General features: G+C 44.2%; 1 protein-coding gene across 1 annotated transcript in view; it reads left to right on the top strand.

The window, feature by feature from the left end:
• The window catches only part of PSMG2 (proteasome assembly chaperone 2), a 299,366-nt gene that overhangs the window by 67,466 nt on the left and 207,460 nt on the right, over nucleotides 1–24,440 (top strand). Inside the window, exons 2-3 of the mRNA XM_069620829.1 lie at nucleotides 95–263; nucleotides 20,884–20,942. Coding sequence (XP_069476930.1) covers nucleotides 95–263; nucleotides 20,884–20,942 — 228 coding nt within the window. The remainder of the gene's footprint in view (nucleotides 1–94; nucleotides 264–20,883; nucleotides 20,943–24,440) is intronic.

The raw sequence follows: 24,440 nt of genomic DNA, 5'->3' as shown, positions 1-24,440 counted from the left end.
TTATTGAACAATCCTGAGGGACAGTTATCAATGTTCCTGGCTTCAAAGTAGCAGTCTAGAATGTTTTAATATTTGGCCTTTTCTGTCTTTCCAGCCTGCAGTGTCTGTGGGAAATGTGGGACAACTTGCTGTGGACCTAATTATTTCCACACTGAACATGGTGAAGGTTGGTTACATATACACAGACTGTCTAGTGCCAATGGCAGGAAGCGATCCTTATGCTGTCTCGATAGGAAAGTCTGAGCTGAGCATAAATGCTGAAGGTATGTTTCAGTGCTTTGGAGTGAGGTTTTGACTCCTCTATCAGTCTTAAACCCATAAAGTATGTAATTATTCAGAATTATAAACCTGTTCAATACAAGAATATAAAAACTAAAAATGTTTATATAGCTTCAAAGCACATTTTTCTCATTTCTTATATGAATGTTTTCCCTCACACCATGACTCCTCTATTAAAACCTTTGCCTCTGCCGTCCAGGAACATCTTTGCATGCTTCAATTGCTATCTGCCATCGGTATGTAATGTGCCTATTGATTGTGCTCTGAATTTACCATTCGACTTCAACAGTACACTAAAGGCATCCAATAAATCCCTTCCCAAGAAGCAGACACTTCAATGGCTCATATACAAATGGAAGCTTCAGGGCAATTGTAGATTGTCTTCAAATACTGAAGTACTGTAATACTGAAGAACTCTAATAGATGACATTAGAGACATCCTACTTTGCTGTAGTTCATCTCGCCATTTCTTTCCTGTTTTGCCCACATCCTAAATTTTACCTGTTATTTTATGCAGCAATCATTGCAGAGTAAATGCACTGCGATTTTTTTTGATCCATTTTCTCTAATGTAGTATTGTATACAGGCAACGCTTCCCACCTGCCCCCAATATGTTATCAGTACTCTCTAGTTGTGCCCCATCCCATATGGCGCCATCCCTGGTCATCCTGATTTGGGTAGGTCTTTGGTATATAACATAATTTATGTATAGAAATACATTTGGTAAGTTTGCAACCATACCCCCAGAATACAATAAGTGTGATCATAATGATCAATCACCGCAGCACTACTCCATGTATGGGAAATTCAAGAACGGAACATAGATTAAAAGAAAAGTAGCAGTGAGCGTGTAATAGGGTGTCCGTAGCTTGTTGAAAAATGCTACGCATTTAGTATCAAGATTTAAGTATAAAAAGAGAACTGTTTGTAGGTCAAACAACCAAGTTGTACAGGATCCTGACAGTGTGCACTTGCTCTAGATAATTGAAATGCTCTAACTCTGGGTCTTGCGAATAAGAGGCGAGATCTCTCCTATTAAAGGTCTCTGTTGAAACCACAAAAACTAAACCACCGATCCTCTTTCACGTCCCAATTGAATGCATAGGAATCATTAGTTCCAACACTCCAAACAACTGTTCAATCTCTGTATGAACCTTTAATTACTGTACAGTGGTTGAAAACGCACAAAGAAAAACCTCTAATGGTTGTACAATCCCAACATATCAAAACACATAATTCCACATTGTATGTTGATACACACACCGTGTTTATATCTAGAAAAAATTAATTCATTAAATCACAGTTCTAATTAGGCTTGGTCTCATCTCATTATCCCTTGTCTTTGTTGTCCTCTCATTTCCCCTAGCCTGGCGCTTGTTTCACTTGGGGAGGGCAGTTAATTATTTCCCTTCCCAGCAGGCTGCTTCAGAGGCTTATTTTGAGAGGCTTAACATTTTTCCTAAATAACAAACATTGAATCACTGTTCAACAGACAGATGGCATGGTTGATGGCGTTTCCTGTGTCAATAGAACAAAGAGAAGACCGACAACACAGAGGAAAATGAACTGTTGTGATTTAAACATCTGTTATATCTCAATGTGTTCTACTTTTTTCATTTACACTTCCATGCATTTGCCAATTTGATGCATTATCCAACATTCTTGTGCCGTTCGCTTAATGTAAGAGAAAATCAATGTAAGAGAAAGTCAATGTAGAATAAATCCGGGTTGAACAGTTGCATTAACACCAAATTGTAAACGGTAACTAGCACTCTCTTAAATTATCACACAGTATGAAGACATTCAACCAAAATGCACAGAAATGTATATTTTGACCTGATATGTCGCTCACTGCTAGTATTGTTTGAGCGGGTTCTTTTGTATGCATCACTTCTGCTGATGATGTACTCTAGTCTGAAGGTAGAAACAAAGCTGTTCCACATAACTGGAGTTTTAATCAGTGATTGTAGATACATTACATATCCCAAATGTAATTTAACAAGTTGTTACATTATCTCTTCTTAAATGTAGTTTCTTAGTATGTTTGTGCACGCTTCATTCTCCCTATCACAGTTATGCCACATCTGGCATCTGAAATGAGAGTGAGTGTATTCTTAAAGCACACTTTTACCCCTCACACCCCCCCCCCCCAATCCCTCCTGTAAATGCTCCTTCAAAAAACGTTATTGATGTCCTAACTTTTGTGTTGTTTTCCCATGGGGCTTACCTCTTACACCTGTAGGTGCAACATGTACAGTGATTCCTCCATGTCTCGTGAGAAATGAGCACCATCCTGAAACTGGATTAAATAGACCCCTCATTAGCAATAAAAAATGTCTAACTATTGTAGAAGATGGTGTTCTATGTCTGCCATCTTGGAGTGACTATATATATATTTATTATATGGCCGCAGTAGCAGCCATGTAAGTTATGGTTAAGTTGCTAAACCCATAGGAAGAGCACTTTATGGGGGGCTTATAACTTAGCTCACCCCTGGACGAATCCTCACCAGACTTTGCAAAAAAAGTATATGGCCCACTCAGAATTTTTCTTGCAAAGTTTGGTGAGGTTTGGTCAAGGGGGGCAAAGTTATAGGGGAGGTCCCAAAATTTCTTTTTTTCCCATAGACTGAATGGAGAAAAAACGTTGCTCACGCCTACAGCCCAAACCGCTGGACGGATTTTCACCAAATTTGCGGCAGGAGCAGCGGCTTGGTCCCGAAAGCATGTATTTGTAAATTTGGTGGAAATCCATCCAGTAGTTTTTTTTTTCTTTTTTAAACAACCAAAAAGTAGGTCCCAAAAAATGTGATATCTGTCTGCTCTGCGGACAGGACACCGATTGGCCAATGGACCTATGTCATGTCCGCGGATAGACAACGTGTTTGCTGATTGGTTGGAGTGATGCGTGAGGTGCGTCACATTTTCTCGATGCGCCCGGCATCTTGAATTCACGGACATCGGCCGGTGTCCGCGGACATCGCAGTAATAACCTATTAAAAAACACAACATTGCAATTGTCAAATGTATCAAATAATCTCTGGGGAGGTGAGCGGTGATGAGGATGGGATGGGATGGGATATGACTGTAAGAAGCAAAAAAACAGATGTTTTTCACCGTGAAAGTCCGCGAACAGTTCGGATGTTCGTGAACAGTCCTGTGAAGTTCACGGGCACCTCTGCATTACAGAGTGGGTGAAAAGCAGTTCTTGCATGGCTTATAACTTTGGTGCCACTTAATGATACTTCATGACATTTTGCATTCATATTCTTAACCTGATTCTGAATGGGTTTGCAAAGTTTGGTGGGATTTGGTCAAGAGGAGGCAAAATTAGAGGGGGTCCCAAAATATTGCAAAGCCTTAGAAATGTGGTGTAATTGGACAAATCTACACAAAAGTTTGCAAAAAGATTGGAAATCTAGACATAAATGTTTTTGTAAAGTCTGAGTGTATTTTAAGTGGGGGCTAAGTTATATTACTTTTGTATGTGCATACATTTGACACTTTTGAAAAAATTAAACATGGGTGGATTTCCAGGAAACTTGTGGAAGGAGCATTGGCAAGGACCTTAAAGCAGGGTTTTGCAAATGTGTCTGTGTTTTATTTTTTGACAAGTGTCATAATGTAGGTACAATAAATAGTGATATACCTTTGGTGACTGAGGTCTAGCCTGTGGCCATAAGCAGAGGCCACATTGTCTGGGTCATGGAATAAGGTCATGATCCGGACAATCTGGCTACTGGCCATGACCACGAGGGACAACACATGGGGCTAAAGTGGTCATGTCCGCCTGGGACTGGCTTTGTGGTGAAGTTATTCGAAATTGTGATATGTTCGAAAGGGAAGAAAAATGTGCTAGTTATAATATAGTCATAGGGTTCTCTTTTCGTCTTCTGCAGGCTGCCATGGAAAGTGAATAGGGGCCCTGTATGGAAACCCGCTTTCCCTTTCCATGGTGGCCATCTTGGAAAAGAATTTTCCTTCCTACACCATCTCGGTTTAGGAAGAAAAATCCTTTTTTTAGCACCCCGGGTTCTCGCTTTGGGAACCTAGGGTGCTAATGTCCTTCATCCCCCATTACAGGGGCTGGAATGTGGGGATAGAGACCTCGTTATCCACCCTTGCTTCTTGGGTTGAAAACTTGGGCTGCTGTACTGGTATCCACTATTCCAGTCCCTGAAACAGGGAACGAACGCCACAATATTCCCATTAGCATAACACAAAATACAAATGGAAATGTTGGAAAATCTTATTTAGTCTATGTACTTCACTGAGAAATGTAACGTAGATGGAGTCTAGATGTTTTTTAGTCCTATTTTTTAACTGTGAAAGGTGGTTCCTAAAGGAACATTTCTTTTTGTTTTTGGATGTCTTTTTTTTTTTGGCAGGAGAGTTTTGAACCAAAAGGTGGGAAGAGGCACCAAACACTAATATGGAGGGGCAGGTGGACAGGGGAAAAAGTTGCGTGTGTGTTATTTCTAAGGTAGGGGGCAGTGTTTCTCATGATCCTTCATTACTGCAGTGGTGGTGGCTCTTGGGGAGGAGGGATGGCATTAGCTGATGCCATTTTAAGATAAATAGCAGTTTTGCTAAAAGTATGTACTGTGTACTAGATTGTTAATGGATAATGAGTAGGAATGGTGTAGGAGCTGTGCAAGGGAAATTTTGAAGTTTAGAGTTCCTAGATCAGTAGAAAATGCAGTTCCGAACTGTCCGCGAAGCACTGATCTTATCATGAAGTGCGGACGGGTTCTGGGAGCCACCGTATGGTCATGTGGCACTGTCCGGAAGGTTCGCAATGAAGTCAGATGTTCGTAGACGTCTATGAATGCAAAACCAGTTGCAAAAGTTTGCAAAATGTGTATAGACATGTTAAAAATGATTCTAGAAAGTGGGAAATGGCAGAGTTTTAAGATGACACTTTGTAAATTGGACAGAAATATTGCTATATTGGGTAAGTATGATATTAGTAAGTTGTAGGAAAATAGCATGCACTGGTAAAAACCCATGAAATTCACTGAAAAAACATTGTTAAAGGGACGTTATGGTTAAGTTGCACTTATAAAAACCTATGAAATTCAGTGAGAAAACTTTGATAAAGGGGCCGTTATAGTTGCAAGTAAAACCAAAAAACCCCAGAAAGCTAAGCACTGCTAAGACTAACACCCAGGACATCAAAGATGACATCACAAATGTCATTGATGACATCACTGATGACATCATATTTGAAATACATTTTGATGAAAAGTCCCTACACGGGATTGTGTTTATATTGTTGGTAACAAGATGTCAGGGGTGATCGGGAGACCTATCATGAACTACTTAATCTATTAACCTCATTACTGCCAAGGACGAGCTATCTCGTCCTTGGGATTACCTCCCTGTTGCCAAGGATGAGATAGCTCGTCCTTTCAGGCACTCTGTAATCCAACCCCCGGGCTGTGTCAGGGGGAGGTTCCTCTTCATGGCCTGGGGGTTGGATTTCCTTTAATTTCACGCAGGCGTGCGTGACACACGCCGACATGAAATTGAAAGTAAATTCACCTCGGCAGCCATTTTCGGCTGCCGCGGTGAAAACAGAAGGTGAGTGTTCACCTTACTCTGCCTCGATCTCCGGCTGTATTTCAAGCCGGAGATCGAGGCAGGTATCGTTGGAAAGGGGAGATCCTTCCCTTTCCAACGATACCTTGTGTGACAGCATTGCTGCCCGCGGATCGGGCGCAGAGCTCGATCCGCGGGCAGCAATGCGCACTAGAACACCAGGGATCTGTTTTGGGAGCGGGGGGGGCGCTTACTAGGTAAGCGACCCCTTATCCCCGAAGCCCCCAAAGCATGGCGCCACGGCTGTGGAGACCCCTGGGGGCAGAGATCATAACACCCTCACACCAAATGGGTGTCGGGGGCACCTCAAGCAGGCCTCCCTGGGCCTCCTACAAACGGCTGCATGAGGTACACCGCCCCTCCATTTGGGGTGGGGGCGGAGAGGGCTCCCAAAAATGGTTGGACAGGCCCCCCAGTGGGTGGGGCAGTAAGGTTAGGGCACCCCAGCGCCAGTTTGGCACACCAATGTGCCCCTCTGCGCCAAGGCAGGTATAGTAAACAAAGAACACACTTCAAAATGGCAGGCTGCCCTTTAGCGGGGCGAAGGGGCCCCCTACACCGCTGTGGAATTTTCTAATGTGAAGGGGGGTGCACCTCACCACCCCCACCCCAATTGGAGGGGTGGCCCATTTCATGTAGCCCTCTCCAGGGGCAGATAAGGGGGGGGCTGTCCTGCACTCCTCTCTGGGCTCAGGCGTCTCTTCCTAGGGGCAGATATCTGGCCCCAGGGAGGGCTGCATGACAAGGCACCCACTCCATTGCGGGTGGGGGGGAGGTGGTCAACGCCCCACCCTGTTTGAAAATTTTGAAAATTCCCCGACCCTTTGGGTTGCCCCACAGCCTCCCCTAAAAAGCGTTCCACCATTTTCCATTTTTTCCTTTGGTAACCCAACTCCCCTTGGTGCAGAGAGGCACATTGATGTGCATATCTGGCCCCGGGTTGCCCAAACCTTACTGCCCCACCATTTCTGGGGGCCCTCTCCCCCCCCCACCCCAAATGGAGGGGGGTGTACCACACAGCCGTTTGTAGGAGGTCCAGGGAGGCCTGCATGAGGTGCCCCTGCCACCCATTTGGGGTGAGGGGGGAGAGGGCCCCGATAAATGGGGGGACAGGCCCCCCAGTGGGTGGGACAGTAAGGTTTGGGCACCCTGGCGCCAGATTGGCGCACCAATGTGCCCCTCTGCGCCAAGGCAAGTTTTGTAAACAAAGAAACAAATGGAAAATGGTGGAACGCTTTTTAGGGGGGCTGTGGGGCACCCCAAAGGGTCGGGGAATTTTCTAATAGCATGGGGCGTTGACCTCCTCCTCCCCACACCCGCAATGGAGTGGGTGCCATGTCATGCAGCCCTCCCTGGGACCAGATATCTGCTCCTAGGAAGGGACGCCTGAGCCCAGAGAGGAGTGCAGGACAGCCCCCCCCTTATCTGCCCCTGGGGAGGGCTACATGAGATGTGCCGCCCCTCCAATTGGTGTGGGGGTGGAGAGGTGCACCCCCCTTCACATTAGAAAATTCCACAGCGGTGTAGGGGGCCATTCCGCCCCCGCTAAAGGGCAGCCTGCCATTTTGAATTGTGTTCTTTGTTTACTATACCTGACTTGGCGCAGAGGGGCACATTGGTGTGCCAATCTGGTGCTGGGGTGCCCAAACCTTACTGCCCCACCCACTGGGGGGCCTGTCCCACTATTTTTGGTGGCCCTCTCCCCTCCCACCCCAAATGGAGGGGGGGGTGTACCTCACGCAGCCGTTTGTAGGAGGCCCAGGGAGACCTGCATGAGGTGCCACCCATTTGGGGTGAGGGGGAGAGGGCCCCCGGAAATGGTGGGACAGGCCCACCAGTGGGTGGGGCAGTAAGGTTTGGGCACCCCAGGGCCAGATTGGCACATCAATGTGCCTCTCTGCACCAAGGGGAGTTGGGTTATCAAAGGAAAAAAGTGAAAATGGTGGAACGCTTTTTAGGGGGGGCTGTGGGGCACCCTAAAGGGTCTGGGAATTTTCTAATGTGATGGGGCGTTGACCATTACCCCCCATCCGCAATGGAGTGGGTGCCATGTGTATTGCTCTCCCAGAGGGCACGGACAGTCATAAATCACCAGTGCAATTACGGAGCCAATACTTTGAACGCAGGAAGACGCAATAACTTGCAACCACACACTCTTAGAAAATAATGAGCACTTATACAGCTATTTATTCAAAGCTTAGAAGCAACCAGTGATAGCATAGAAATAAATCACAGAAGAAACAAAGAATTCAAAAGAAAATACATCACCGTGAGCGTAACTGGATTCCTCATCTCGCCAGAAGCGGCTGGAAGACCCCGATAACAGCCAGGCCGCGAGCACAACAGCCCACAGGTATGCCGGACGAAAGCGTCCTCCTCCGGCTGAAGTCTCACCTGACCGCTTCGGGGTTCCACATATATGCACCCTTCAAAAGGGGTGGCGATTTCTCAAACCTTCTGGCAACGCACTTGCGCATTGATGGGCAGCCGTTGGTTGCCAGCTGGGTCAACCGACAGTACCCTCAAGGAGCAAAGTGCCTCCCTCCTCTAAAAACAAGCACCATGAAAAACAGTCCCATAGCTCATAACAAGACATAACAAAGTTAGCTTTCCCAGCAGAAATGTCCTTGACTGCATACCAGGTTTGGAAAGCATGTTTTCTTCAGCATCGTGAATCTAGCTCTTAGCAAAATGAGTGCTGCTTTTCACTGCGGCATGAAGTAAATATCCATCATGGCTCTGAGCGCTCCCAGAATGCACTGCGCACCAGCGCCATGTTTTAGCTCAAGCATAACACCATGTCATGCATCCCTCCCTGGGACCGGATATCTGCTCCTAGGAACGGACGCCTGAGCCTGGGGAGGAGTGCAGGACAGCTCCGCCCTTATCTACCCCTGGGGAGGGCTACATGAGATGGGCCGCCCCTCCAATTTGGCCATGTGTGGATTCCCACGGATGTCCTTTTTTGGGAAATGCATGGGGTTCCCTGTTTTCCTTGCTGGCTTCGACACCCTAGGCCCAAATCTGTAGGTTGCCCACATGAACAAAATGGTCAGTGTCGAAAGGCTTGGGGTTACCAGTGGGTTACCCTTTTCCTTTTGCGCCCCCGGTAGGTGCACCCACACATGGAAGGTACCGTTTTCATCGGGACACGTGTGGGGACGCGGGAAGGTACGCCATGTGTTGTTGGCGCTGTGTTTCGGTGTTGGCCAGAGCGAAATGTCTGAGAATTGTCTTCATTTCCAGCCAATTTCAGAGACATTTCCCTGTGTCCACTCACCGAAACACGTTGCCAACAACAGATGTCATACCTTTTCGCTTTCCCACAGGTGTCCCGACGAAAAGGGACCTCACATGTGTGGGTGCGCCTACCGGGGGCACAAAAGGAAAAGGGTAACCCGCTGGTAACCCCAGCCTTTCTTCACAGCCCATTTTGTTCATGTGGGCAACCTACAGATTTGGGCCTAGGGTGTCGAAGCCAGCAAGGAAAACAGGGAACCCCATGCATTTCCCAAAAGAGGACACCTGTGGGAATCCACAGAGGTCTGCCTTGCGCAAATCGGGCCAGAATCTACTACCCAGAACCTCCGGCAAATTCCAATTTTGGGGGTAAAATACACAATTTCCAGACATTTCACTCTGCTCAACCACCGAAACACGCCGCCAACAACAGATGTCATACCTTCCCGTGTTCCCACAGGTGCCCCAACGAAAACTGTACCTCACATCTGTGGGTTCACCAATCTAGCTGCAAAGGAAAACGGCTAACCCACTGGTAACCACAAGAGGGTTTGGGGTGATAACCTACAGATTTGGGCATAGGGTGTCCAAGCCACCAAGGAAAACTGGCAACCCCATGCATTTCTGAAAAGAGGGCACCAGTAGGAATCCACAGAGGTGCAACTTGCGCGAAGCAGACCAGAATGTTTTACTCAGAACTCCCGACAAAGTGAAACATTTTGGCTTTTTTGGCACATTCTGCACTTTGCCGGGGCTTCTGGGTAATACAATCTGGGTCTGTTTGCGCAAATCATACTTCTGCGGATTCTCACGGGTGTCCTCTTTTCGGAAATGCATGGGGTTCCCTGTTTTCCTTGGTGGCTTGGACACCCGAGGCCCATATCTGTATGTTGTGCTTGTCTGGAGAAAGTTTCAAATTCAGGTGTCGAAACAGACTTGGGGTTACCTGTCTTTTAGGCTTTCCCCTTGGCGCCCAGGTAGGTGCATCCACACATGTGAGGTACCGTTTTCATCGGGACACCTGTGGGAACGCAGGAAGGTATATATATATGTGTTTGTGTGGTTTTCATAACGTTTTGACCCATTTGCTGGTGCCCCTTGTCACACAACCCTTTCATTTCCCAAATCTGACCTACATTTAGTCGCTGCTTTAAGCACCATACACTTTTGTAACCTGCACAAGTCGCCTACCCTTGAAAAGGTCTGCCTGTGCTCTTTCAAATAATGTATGCTTGCTGTTCCTCACCACATTGGTTTTCCCGATTTACACATGCTAAGCGCGTCTGTGCAGGCCCTGAGCATAAAACTCCTGTGTAAAATGGCTCAGTGTTTGGTTTGTGGTATTGCTTGTTTTGTAAAACACTACAAAAAATGTGTGCTTTCCTAACAGCAAGAGTTGGGGGGAATGTAGCGGAGCATTGCTTTTCTCACAATTCATAGAAGCCATTGCCGTACCAAGCCAACCATGTCCAACACATACCTTTTTTTTTGTTTTGGTCATTTTCCCGCTTTTCCACCAATCTATGGCATTTTCTCCTACCTAGTTGTTGCCTGACCTACGCAAATCACCCCTTCCTAAACTTGGAATTTTGTCTTCTTTTCAGAAATCTATGCCTTTCTGTCCTCCAATTCGGCTTTCCTACCATTTTCTTCCACTCGTCCATACACGTTCAATTGGCAAAAATGGCCAAAATCGCCTACCTCTCACAAAACAGTTGATAACTACATCAAAATAATTTCTTTTCCCTTCCACTCACCTTCTTCTTGAAAGCCAGGAAATTGGGGAGGAATTCAGCACAGCAAACCATTTGTTTCTAGCTCTTACATGTACAAAGAAGCCTGTGTTTTTTCCATCATTTTATTGGCATTTTTTGAAAAAACCCTACATTTTCGCCCTTTTTGCTTATTTTCTCTCACCCCCCCTACAGCAACCTAGGAGTCCTGGGTGGCGTTACGACCTACACGTGGGAAAAAAAGGAGCCAAACTTGGCCGAGATATCTCCTGTAACAAAAAATGTATGTGGCTTTGAATGGCCACATACTGAAATCACCAAAAAAGGCCTTGGCACTGGGGGGGAAATACCCATGGCAGTTAAAGGGTTAAAGAATGTACTCCTCTAAAATCATTGTATTGCAGTGTTGTTGTTGATACAGAAACCTAATCCTATATAAACATAGGCAATGACTGCAGCATGCACCATAGAAGTAAAATATTTAGAATCTTGTAATTTTGGATAGTACAATAATGAATGCTACCTTATCAGAGTTTTGAGTAATGTAATAACTAGCTAACAATTCAAGACTTACAACACTTGTGCTAGTACAAACAATACATATGAACAACCACAATGCATACAAACCAGAGGCACATACAGGGAAACTAAAGTAAGTAAGGAAGAAAGAAACCGCATCATCAGCAAATGATAATAACATTTATCTTCATGTATACAAATGAATTGCGTGTTTGAGGCATGGTCATTTCCACATGTATGTGCACCATGAGCTGAGACCAAACACTAAGGAAAGTACTTTAAGAACATATGACAAGGTTAACATCTAGTTATACACCACCTTTTCAATTTTAATATTCTCACTGTCGTTGAACAAAACCACCTGGCCTATATATGTCAGTGAACAAAAACAAGTGGCCCAGGTATGTGATGTCATCAATGACATTTGTGATGTCATCTTTTATGTCCTGGGTGTTAGTCTTAGCAGTGCACGGTGGCGGCGCCAGTTATGGTTACTTAGGTTAACATAACTGGTGAATTTGTGGGGGTTTTCGGTTTTACTTGTAACCAAAATGTCCCTTTAACAAAGTGTTTTTATTGAATATATATATATATATATATATATATATATATCTCAAGAAAAAAGATGAGCGGGTGAACTGCACTCCCACGGGCCAATGGCGGATGCCAAACTCCAAGAAAAATAACAAAACAAACACCATGTAATAAATACAGATGTAAAGTTTTAATGATTAAAAAAGGTTGTACAAAAAAATGAAATGCACAACAGACAGCAACATAAGAAAACACAGACAGAGGCAGGACGCCGGGTGCACGACCTACAAACAACGCGTTTCGCGCTACACTGAGCGCTTGATCACGTAGGGGAAAGGGAGGGATGACTGACATAAGTATCAAACAAAAGCTGGTCCTTCTTTGTTTGACTCAGGAGAGACCACACAGTAGAGTAAACACACTGGCAGCCATGATGGAATGGAGTGGAAAGGTATGCTGACAAATGAAAGCCAAAACCAAATGTAGCAAGAAACGCATACTAAAGTACATAGTGCACAAATACTGGTACATATAAATGACAATACGGCTGAAAAAGGAACATTAGAGCCGTCCAGTTTAAAAATACAAGAAAAATTGTCAATGTGCCAATGTAAAGTACACACTCAAAATTGATGACAAATACAAAGAGAATATTGTAGCAAAATTTGATAAGGCAAAGCATGTATTTCCACAATAAAATAACAGTTCATGGATGGTAAAATTGTAAAATATTAAAACCAACGGGTTATAAGTAATAATAAAATAGCCAACATGAGGCGTGCATGCGCATAAGACAGATGTTAAAAAACCCAATCTAAGATGAGCAGCAGGAGGGTGGACTAGTTACTACAACCAAAAAGGAGGAGGTTAACTAAAGTGCTAGTGCAGGGGTGGGGATAGAATCACCACCGGTAAAAGTAAAATCTACTAATACCTACAATCAAGAGTCAAAAGCAAGGACCCAACCATGAAGTAAAACAATGATACATGGTCCTGTATATGGAGAAGCACAACGCTGCGAATTCAATGCTAGCAGGGTTTGTAAGAAAAAACTGTCTAAAGGTGCAGTTTGGCAATTACATGCCACCATGAGGACCGACAATGGCTGCTGGTATACGTAATGGTCGTTAGTTAAATCATAAAAAGAAGGGCAGAGAGAAAATATGACACATAATGCAAATGCAAATACAGGCGTTCCATGCATAAAGTGCATGAATGATATTATGACATACAATGCAAATACAAGTACAGATCTACCACACTTAAAATGCATGAGTGGCAACAAGTCAAGAAAAATATCTCTTGTAAGGCCGCCAATAACGGGGCCAGTCTGAAGTGCAAGTGCAAAAACCTTTGACAGACCAGAGAAACAGAAGCCACAATGGCAACGGAAATGAGCATGTAATAGAAAAGAAACCAAAAGATCAAAAGCCACGACACAATGTCGAATGCATAAAATGATGAAACTATGATACCAACCACCAGTAAACAGAGAAAGAAGGTAAAAAAAAAAGTCAGAATTAAATCCCTCTTAAGATCCAAAGAATATAGATATACATAGGCAAGTACCATTCCCCACAGATTGCGATAGTAAGCAGCCAGATCGTGGGCAAAAATAAAGAATATTAAAAGGATAAGATGAAAGTAAAAATCATATCCAAAGCTAAAGAGATCCATACAGGAGCACAGAGTAAAAAATCATGAGAACTTAGTCAGAAAAAGAAAGAGAAAAGGGAGAAAAATGAGTAAGAACAAGATGAAATCAAATGCAAACTGGGGAAGCTTAATCAAGTCCTCAAAAAGGTGTACAACTCCTCGTCCACATTGTGCCCCTTTGGAGACTTGGTGTCAAAGTCCAAAATAAATCTTGTCTCAAGTTGTCTGAGTTTCAAGACGCGGTCACCGCCTCTGGGATGTATGGGCACGCTTGCCACTGCAAAGAATTTTAACAAATTGGAATCATTCCCCTGTTTCTGTTTGAAGTGTTTGGCCATTGGATACGCCGGATCCGAGTTCTTGATGGCTCTAAGATGTTGAAGAATGCGCAGCTTGAGTTTACATGTTGTACTCCCAATGTACCATCTCATGCAGGGACCTGAGAGAACATACACCACCAAAAGTAGTGTCACAATTGATGGAATATTTTATCTTGAAATCAATTTTACTGACAGGGTGTACAAAAGATTTAAGCACAGTGGCATGTGCGCAAGCTTTACATTTCATACATTTAGTAAAGCCCATCTAAGAGGTGGGAAGCCAGATCCAGGCAGACACATTTTTTCATGTTGGAGACAGAAAACTAGGCAGAAAAATATATCTGGGCCTGCGGTAGCGGGTAAGTAGTTATGGTTAAGTTGCTAAACCCATAGGAAGAACATTTTTTGGGTGGCTTATACCTTTGCGGACGAACCTCGCCAAAAAAAGGATATTGCTCGCTCTGATATTTATTTGCCAAGTTTGGTGAGGTTTCGTGAGGGGGGGGGGGGGAGTTATGGGGGGGTCCCAAAATATTTTTGTTTTCCATAGACCTAATGGGGAAAAAAACTTTGCTCACGCCTACAGCCCAAACTGCTGGACAGATTTGCAGCAGGAGTGGCAGCTTGGTTCCGAAAGCGTACACTACTAAATTTGGTGTAAATCCGTCCAATAGATTTCTTTAAAATGGGATGAACATAAGTTTTTAAAAAATGGTGATATCTGGCTCCACTCCGCTGACCCATTTCCCTGTTCTGTCTGCAGACTGTCATCTGATTGGCCAATCGGGCGGCGTGAAGTCTGCGAACATAGAGCACCCGGACACCGCGGCAGAGAAAAAAAAAAGGCAACATTGCACTTATCAAACTCAACAATCAATCTCTGGGAAGATGGTTAGGGGGATGAGGATGGGATGGGATATGGCCATAAGAAGCGAAAAAATGGGTGATTTTAATCCCCGAAAGTCTGCAAACACTCCACATCTCCTGGGACTGTCCTGTGGTTTTCGCGGACACTTCAGATGTCCTGGCACATCTGTGCCCATTTCTGCATTACAGGGTTGGTGAAAAGCAGTTTTTGGATGGCTTATAACTTTGGCGCCACTCAATGAAATTGCATGTAATTTTGCAATTTTATTCTAATTCTGAATGGTTTTGCAAAGTTAAGTGGGATTCTGTCAAGAGGGGGCAGAATTAGAGGGTACCCCAAAATAATGTAAAGGAATTTAAATATGGTGCGATTTGACGAAGCTACACAAGTTTGCAAAAAGACTTTAGATTGAGATATAAATGTTTTTCTAAAGTTTGGTGGGATTTTCTCAAGAGGGGGCAAAATTATAGGGGGGGTGTCAACATTTTTAGATGGCTTATAACTTTGTTGCCATTTGACGAATGTGGACACAAGTTTTGAGAAAATTATAGACCCAACCTTCAATGTTTGTTTAAAGACTGAATGGATTTTGTCAATTTATATGACTATTGTATGTACATACATTTTGACACTTTTGAAAAAATAAAACGTGGGCTGATTTCAAGCAAACTCGTGTAAGGAGCATTGGCAAGGACATGAAAGCATGATTTGCAAATGTGCCTGTGTTTTTATTTTTTGACAAGTGTCATAATATAGGTATAAAAAATTGATATATACCTTTGGTGACTGAGGTATAACCTGTGGCTAGATTGTCTGGGTCATGGTTTAAGGTCATGACGCGGACAATCTGGCAACTGGCCATGACCGCGAGGAACGAAAAATTGTTATAGTGGGTATGTCCACCTGGGACCAGCTTTGTGGTAAAGTTACTCGAAGGTAGGATAGGTTTGAAAGGAAAACAAATGTGCTCGTGGTAATATGGTCATAGGGTTCTACAGGCTGCCATGGAAAGTGAAGAGGGGCTCTGTATGGAGCCCTGCCTTTTCTTTCCATGGGGCCATCTTGGAAAAGGACTTTACTTCCTTCCGACAGGGGGACGCCACGTGCGTCCCCCTGTCGGAAGAAACCTCTTTTAGCATCCTGGGTTCCCGCTTTGGCAACCAGGGGTGCTAATGGCCTTTATACCCCATTGCAAGGGCTGCAATGGTGGATAATGGTCCGGAGCCCTCGTTATTTATTTATGTATAACGTGCTGAAGCAGACATCAGGGTGTACACAGACACACTGCGCTTGGGCACTAACGTGGGCTGCCCTGCTGTCATCCCCCGTTCCATGGACCTGAACAGGGGATAAACGTCACATTATTTGCATTAGCATAACACAAAATGCTAATGAAAATGTTGGAAAACCTATTGAGTCTATGTACTTTACTGAGAAATGTAAAATAGATGGGAGTCTATACGATATTTTCTTTTAGTTCTATTTTTGGTGGAAGGTGGTTGCTAAATGGACCTTTCTTTTGTTGTTTTAAAATAAATAATAATGTTTGCAGGAGAGATTAGAACGTAAGATGAAGAGGGAAATGATGGAAGAGGCACCAAGCACTAATATGGAGGGGCAGGTGGACAGGGGAAGATGTTGCGCATGTGTTACTTCTAAGGTAGTGGGAAATGTTTCTCATGCTCCTTGATTACAGCTTCAAACACACGTCGAAATTGCTTCCCCCTGCAGAGTGGTGTGTTGCAGTATATACAGAGGACTGTTGTCTTCCAAAGATATGGATCAACAGCCTCTTCTATTGCTTGCAAGGTAGCTGGTGGGATTTTGTGTACCACAGAAGTAGGCTGTGTGGTTACAGTATTGGTTGAAGAAGATGAGGTGGAGGAAGACGGCCTACTATTTGCTGAGAAAGGAACAACCTTTCTGAGAGCATTGCGGTGGGGGGATTTGGTGTGGCAGCGCATGGAGGTGCTCCTGTAGGAGTACTGTCCAGGTAGTCTGCGACTGAGTACACGCTCAGTGCATTTCACTTTGGTAGCTTTAGTTTTTGGTACACTCCCAACAGTGGTAAAGAACTGCCACACCCATGATTCTCTCTGAGTGCTAGAGGTAGGCACTTCCTCTACCTCATCTTCTTGGTCCTCTTCATTGTCTTAGGAAGTACTGCGCTATTTTTGTTGTTTTGGTCCTCCAGCTGGTGGCACTTGGGTAGGAGGGATGGCAATAGCTGATGCCATTTTTAAGATAAATAGCAGTTTTGCTAACATTCTTCCAAGTATGTACTTTGTACTAGATTGTTAATGGATAATGAGGAAGTATAGGTGTAGAAGCTGTGCAAGGGTACAGTCCTCGAAGCATGGACCCGATTACGAAATGCGGACGCCTTCGCAGAAACGTCATGCTGCGTGCGAGTGCATGGTCACGTAGCACATGAAACATGTAATAAGTAGCTAACAATGCCTCACTTAATACATAATTGTACTGCTACACACAAAACATAAAGAGACCACAACGCATACAAATATGAGCATATACAGGGAAATTACAGTAAGCAAAAAAGCAGCAGTATTACCCGAAAGTGTTCATAACCTAACTGATTATCTTCATGCCCAGAAATTATTGTTGCGTTTCAGCCTTGCTTCTTCCCCTATGTATATGTATCATATGGTGTGACTGAACCCTAAGAAAAGTAGTGTAAGAACATATGAGAAGGGTAAGGTCTACAAATATATATATTATCTTTTGAATTTTTAGTTCCTGTCTGTCAGTGAAGAAAACCACCTGGTCTAGATATGTCGGTGAACAAAAAAAAGAGGGATCCAGATATGTGATGTCATCAATGACATTTGTGATGTCATGGGTGTTAGTCTTAGCAGTGCCACAGTGGTGGCATGCGTTATGGTTGCTTTGCTTACCATAACTGGTGAATTTCTGGGATGATATATATACTGGAAAAACTTTAGTTACAGTTTTGTTAAGTTGATAATGTTTATTGCAACCACAGGCTCTAGGGTCTCTCAGTGCCTTCCCGCTCCCCCTCTGGGTCCCTTCCAACTTGATCCGTGAGGGTTCTGGTCCTCGGCAACGCCGGTAAGCTTCTCTCGCGGTCTTCTCTCTGCGGCTCCGCCACGCTAGTTTTGCACCGCACGTCGGATGCTGCCTGGACCACTCAGATGGTTACCTTCCTGCCACCGGATGTCTGGTTCTCCAGGCTCTTCTCCGCCTTCCCAAACCCCACCTTCCCTCAGGCATTCGGATCTGCAGCACGCCCTCTCTGCGTGGCTTTGCCTCCCCTCTGGGGCAGGACTGACTTAGGAGAGTCCTTTGTCAGTTTTTATGGCAGATTGACTCTTGAGTCTCGGATACCTAGCATATTTATCTTGGTCCTGCATAGGGCTCATCATTGCCCTGCTTTTCATTGTGTCAGTACTTTTGGAGTCATCCATATTCGTTCTTTCCTCACTCTTCCACATCACAGTATCACCTACCTGATAGAAAGGGCAGCTATGTATGCGGTAACTAGCAGAAGAAAGAGGAGACGGAGACAGAGAGGGTGGGTGTGCTTGGGCCCTATCCATGTTGTTGGGTGAGCAATGCCTGGTGGCATGGTGATTAACATACTGTGTTCTCGCTCGATAGTCTTCACCTCCCACAGGGTACCACCCCCAGAGGGACTATCGGGTAGCAACCATACCTCCCTGGCCCTATGGGAAGGGTCGCCCTTCGGGGGAGAATAGACGACATCGAGGGATTCGTCATATAATGTACAAACAGTAAAACACATACGCTCTGTATACATTTCATATTACTTGCATTTGATGTCAGTTTTCAGATGTTTTATAATTTACCATTTGTGATGGCATTGCATGTTGTAGGAGCATGTGTGTGTGTGTGTGTAGTAGCTGCAATTGTTATAGTTGCACGTGTTGTAGAAGCGTATGCCATCGAAGTGTATGTCATAAGAGTGTGTAGTTGGAACATGTGTTGTAAGAGCAGCTGTTGTACACATGTGAAATAGGCACGTGTGTAGTAGGTGAGGTAGCCATCAGAACATGTACTCTAAGAGTGTTGTAGGACACATGTTCTAGAAACACGTGTCAAAGGAGTGAGTTGTAAGAGCGTGTGGTAAGTGTGTCTGGTCAGAGTACGTGTGGTAGGTGCATGTGTCATAGGTCCATGTGAGATTACTTGTCGTAGGTCTACATCTTATGTGTATTGGTTGATTAGTGTTCATACACAGTGTTAATATCACAAATATACGTGTAGGCTTTTAATATAAAATGTACCTCCATGCTCATGCATTGAATGCCTCCTAAAGTGTACATTTTTGTATGCAAATTGTACATTTATTCCATCACTTTAAAGCTGATGGCAAAGTCGTCTGTGATTTGGCCTTCTTGTGAGTTTGTAGGGGATGTTAATTGTGTAATGTACGAACAGTAAAACTAAGACACTCTGTGTACGTGATTGTAGCACATGTTGTAGGCACCTGTGTGGTAGGAGTATGTGTTGTAAGAATGTGTGTCATAGAACCATGTGTCGTAGGAGCACATGTTATGTGTAGGATGTGTGTGTGTGTGTGTGTGTAGTAGGTGTGATTGTCATTGTAACATGTATTCTAGGAATGTGTTGTAGGGAGCGCATGTTCTAGCAGCATGGGTCCCAGGAGCACATGTTATTGGAGTGTGTTAAGTGTGGTCGTAAGTTTGTGTAGTAGCATGTGTGGTAGGAGCACATGCGGTATGCGCTTGTGAGAGCACTTGTCATGCGTCTACATGTTATGTGTAGTAAGCATGTATTAGGTGTGCGTGTCGTAAGAGCATGTTATCAGTGTACACAGACACAATGTTAATATTACAAATTTACGAGTAGGGTTTTAATATAAAGTATAGGTATATGCATTAATTAAGCTCATTGATCCATATAAGGGTTTTTACCCTATGAAGTTATTCTCCAAATATTGTTTGTGAATGATCTAGTTCTAGGGTAATCTCCCTTTTGTCTGTAAGTCGTTTGGAGTCCAGATGGCTCTTAAGCTAGTTTCACAATGGTAGTAACGCTACTACTGTAGGAGTCCGATGACTGGCAGATTGATATTAGTAATATAATTTAAGGTTACACTTCTTGATATATTCATTATTAAGTACTGAGCTGATCAAGATCCTGATTTTTTTTTTCTAGACGGATCAATTGATCTTACATTTCTTCCGATTATACATTATAAGTGGGGCATCTTGCCTTATTTTGTTTGTAGCAGACTTTTTTTTAAATGACGTTTAAAAAAAAATACGTTTCCCCCTGATTAAAGTCTGGATTTGTATAGAGGACTGAAATCTGTTTGGTTTGTAATTGGGGAGGAGTAATACCATCTTCATAAAGATATGGCTTTGGATGGTTTTTCATGCATGTTCATTTACCACTAAAAACGTTGTGTTGATTCTCCTTTTATTGATGCTACCACACTTATATGGGTATGCCGCATGGGGGTGCGTTTTTTGAGCATTTACATGGAATTTGTAAATAATACTACATTTTCTTTATGCAAAGACAGATTTATTTAGTGTTCATTTGTTGTATGGTCCATACCAAAGAGAAAAACCAGTCAGGGGTTTAGTAGGTACTTGTCTAGTTGATCAGGTGTTCTTGTAATTTTATGTTTGAGGCCAGATGCATCTTGCCATACTATGTCACTTCATTTAAGCACAGAGGCCCAGGAGGCATAGTCCAACCTATGAATTTACTGGAAGAAATATGCCAATAAACTAATCATAGTAACCAAATGTAAGCAATTAAATTGAAGTGAGTAGACCATGACTTGTGTGTTTTTTGCTGATGGGGATGTCAATGTAAGGCACACTGCATAGTATGTACAGCTATGGTCATGTAATAACAAAGAGATATACTCGCCATCTGAAGAACATTTCTTCTAAATGTGACAAGGAAAAAAAAACATGACTTGTTGGTTTTGGCCAACTTGACCCATTTACAGGTTTGCTTATTGCTTGCAAGCAATTGTGTTGATCCGGTAAGACTTCTAGCCAATTTGCATTGAGATTGTAATTTGAAGTAGTCCACATTTCACAAAGAACATTGCTTCACAGGGTAACACACTGATCCTTTCTTTTTATTTTTAGTGTATTTTCTTGCTGAGAGGAAGCTTGCCGTGCTTCAGATCAGATCACCAGTAATAAAGGTACAATTATTTATTTTCTTCAAATTGGTATTTTCTAGATTGGTATGGGGGTAGTTAACACTTTTTCACTGTTACTACTGGATTCTGTTAATTCTCAGAACTTGGACAGGCTGTCGAGCACCCCCATGTTCATGAATAGGTATTTGTATCAAACATCTGGTGAAAGTGTGGCTTTGCCTCCAAGTCCCCTCCCTCAAAAGGTTGGTGGGACTCATCCTCTACACAGGATGCTCTGTGCTAGACTGGATGGACATGTAGTGTTTGTGAACAATGGGGGTTAGTTGCATGTCTGGTGCACCCTGGCTGGTGCACCTAGGAGGAGCTGCCGCACAGTCTCTTGTAATAAGCCAAGAACCAACTTGACGCTGGTACAGGGAGAACAGCACAGCAGGATGCAGCCAGCAAGATTTGTGTGTGGAATCTATCCCTGCCCCTAAATTACATAGATTATATTTCCTTTCAAGATATTGGGGAGAAGGTCATGTGATGCCGGTTGAGTGAAGAAGTGTAGGGCTACCTCTTTCTCTGAACCTATTATAATATAAATTGTGACCTTTGGCATCAACCTTGGGCAGAGAAGGCATAGAGAACTTGTCAGCACCCTTTACGAACTCGGATAACACTGAAGGTGGCTGCAAGCAGTGCTAATATTGCTAGCTAAGACACCCTCAAAATGATGACAGAAAGACCAGAGTAGTCTGTCCACAAGGGAGAAACTGGCTCCTGGACTGTTGTAGGGGTCATGTCAGCCACCTGTGGATGAGCAGAGTTGGTTGGAGGAGCATTGCCCTGGATCCTGTGACTCCAGAGGAGGGACGGTGAGGAGAGTGGGGGGCCACATCTGCCTCTGTTGTGTGCATCATGTGGGGGTCATGTGCAAAAGGATCTGGGAGCATCTGGGGTATTCTGAGCTCCTCGGTGGAGGGGCGCTCTTTGTTGGGTGAGCTTGTTTGGGAGAGAGTGAAAGGCACAGGCAGCAAGTGAGTGAAAAGGCCAAGCCAGAAGGCTGCTACTAGTAGGGCAATCCTATGGCGATAGATCCCGGGTCCTGCGGCCTGATGCAATGTTGTTTCCCTGTAACAACATGAGCTGCTGTGGTAGGGCTGTGTAGGAAAGGCTGCCCGTAACCCTGCGCAGTGGATGTGCACCTACGCCATATACTTTGAGATGACTAAGGGAGCCAAGTAAGCTCTAGAGGAGGGCCAGGTGGCACAGCAGCAGTTTGCATTCCTTAACCACACAGTGCCTGCTTCTGCAATGCTGGCAGATATTGTGGAGGCAGGCAACAGGTCTCTTACTGTTCTATGAAGTGAGATCATGTTGGAGCTCGAGACTGGTCATGCATATCTTAGGACAAACATTGACGAAGTGGTTATTGGGGTGGATGCCATTCATAGTAAGCTGACTGATCTTGCTGTGCTTACCAAGGAGGCAGAGAACAGAATTATAGTAATAGGAAATGGCATGTCTAGGGTGACCAAAGTGGTGGATACCATTAGGAATTAGCTCAAAGCACTGTTGGAGAAAGTCTAATACCTAGAGGGCTGCTCTAGAAGGTGCAACTTAAGTATTCTTGGATTGAGCGATGGGGCAGAGTCTTGGAAAATTGAGACATTCCTCAAGAAGCTCATTCCTGAACAGCTACCCAAGATAACTCTCTCCCCATTGTTAATCTTTGAATGGGCTCATTGCTATTTTGGCCTCTAGATCCATCATTTAAGGGTGCTAAATTACCCCAACTTAGATCAGGTCCTTCGGGGGGAGCAAGGGAACTAAGGGATGTCTAGTTAGGGTAGACTACTTTAAAACATTTTCCTGACTTAAGTCCTAGATTCCAGCGAGTACGTAAACAATTTGAATCGGATTAAAAAGCCCTAAGGAATAAGAGACTGCTTTAGTCAAGGATCTCTCCAGCAAAACTGTGCATTGTAGCAGATTTGATCTCATTCTTTTACACTGGTCCAGAGCAAGCATTACAATGTACTGAATCGATCCCAGGGAATCCGATCCCTAGATGATGATCATGTGGCTCCAATATACATATCTGTTAGTTCACATGTTCACGATTTATCTGAAATGCACTCTTGATTAAAGTATTGGTAATGTGTAATATCCACATTTGCCAAATGCAGGTAATGGTGAACATGCAAACATGGTCATATGATGTATAGTCTAAATAAGAGTGGATGAATGTCTTCTTTTTGTTAAGTAAATGGGATCATGACCTGCTCCTTCAAGTGGACTGTGGAAGGTGAGCCCATGTGATGAGGGTGCCTCTGACCCATGCATGTCGTCCTGGATGTTTCTAATGTTCTGGTTTCCTATTTGCTTTTTCACTTGGTGGTAGGGACTGGTATTTTGAGGTGTGCAGTGTGGGAGGGGTCTGGGAGTTGGGTAGTTGTTTCTGTTCACCATTCAGATGCAAGGGTCTGCTTGCTGGAGAAAATATGCGCAGGTATGTGGGAACAAATCTTCTAGTATATGCCCTGCATGGTGCCCAGGGAGGCCAGGGCAAGGAGGCGCTCTAAATGCTATGTAAATATCAATGGATTTAACGTATTGTTAAACAAGGAGCATTCAGTGACTGAGAGACGACAAGAAGATAGAGAAAACATTAATATACCCAGCCAGAATCGGATCACCTGGTTGAGAGCAGACAGAGTAATTGTCTCCTTTGGGGTACACATGGGAATTTTTTATTACACTCCTCATTTGTTAGGGGTGCATGTCCCTATTTATACATCAATCACCCCGGTGTGTGATTCACAGGACAGATGTCTAGGGGTTATGGATATGCTGGCACGGCACAACGTACTCATCCTAAATGTATGTGGTCCCAGTGTTGTGTCACAAGTTGAAACAAATCAAGCAATGAGTGTATTCAGTTGCATGCCTTTTATTTAAGGTGTCAGAATGGTTGATATTGAAATTGATATTTTATTTCTATCGCGTTCGTACACAACTGTTTCAGAGCGCGACAAGGCAAGGGAGGGTAACAGGGGAGAACAAAACAGCAATCTTACTAGGCCCAGTGGCATTGAGAACACGCAAGTGCATGGGAGAGGGGGAGGGGAAAAGTGCATGGAAGGGGGGAGAAGTGGAAAGTGCGAAGTAGAGGAGAAACAGATAAATAACAATACATAAATAATAAAGGCAACAAACAGTGCTAGTGCAGCCAGCAATTTGCAAGTGCTAGGTTTAAGGCAGCAGACGGGGTAGGTCTGATAAGTGCAGGAAGAAAAAGGGGGGTGCTGTATGGGTACAGATACAGACCCCAGTGCAAGGGGTGGCCCAGAGGCAGTACGGGAGGGTGGCAGGGTGAGCAGGTACCTGGGCCCGGAGGACAGAGGGTGGCCAGGTGCACGGTGCCAAGAGAGAACAGATCAGCAGGGGAGAGGGGGATCGAAGGCGGAAGAAAAGAGGAAGGTCTTGAGGTGCTTCCGGAACCAGAGATGGTTCTCCTCAAGTTTTAGAGTGGCAGGGAGGCTGTTCCAGAGG

This window comes from Ambystoma mexicanum, chromosome 5q (assembly GCF_040938575.1).
Source record: "Ambystoma mexicanum isolate Mex_15411 chromosome 5q, UKY_AmexF1_1, whole genome shotgun sequence".
NCBI classification, from domain to species: domain Eukaryota; kingdom Metazoa; phylum Chordata; class Amphibia; order Caudata; family Ambystomatidae; genus Ambystoma; species Ambystoma mexicanum.
This window is presented reverse-complemented; position numbering and strand designations above follow the sequence as displayed.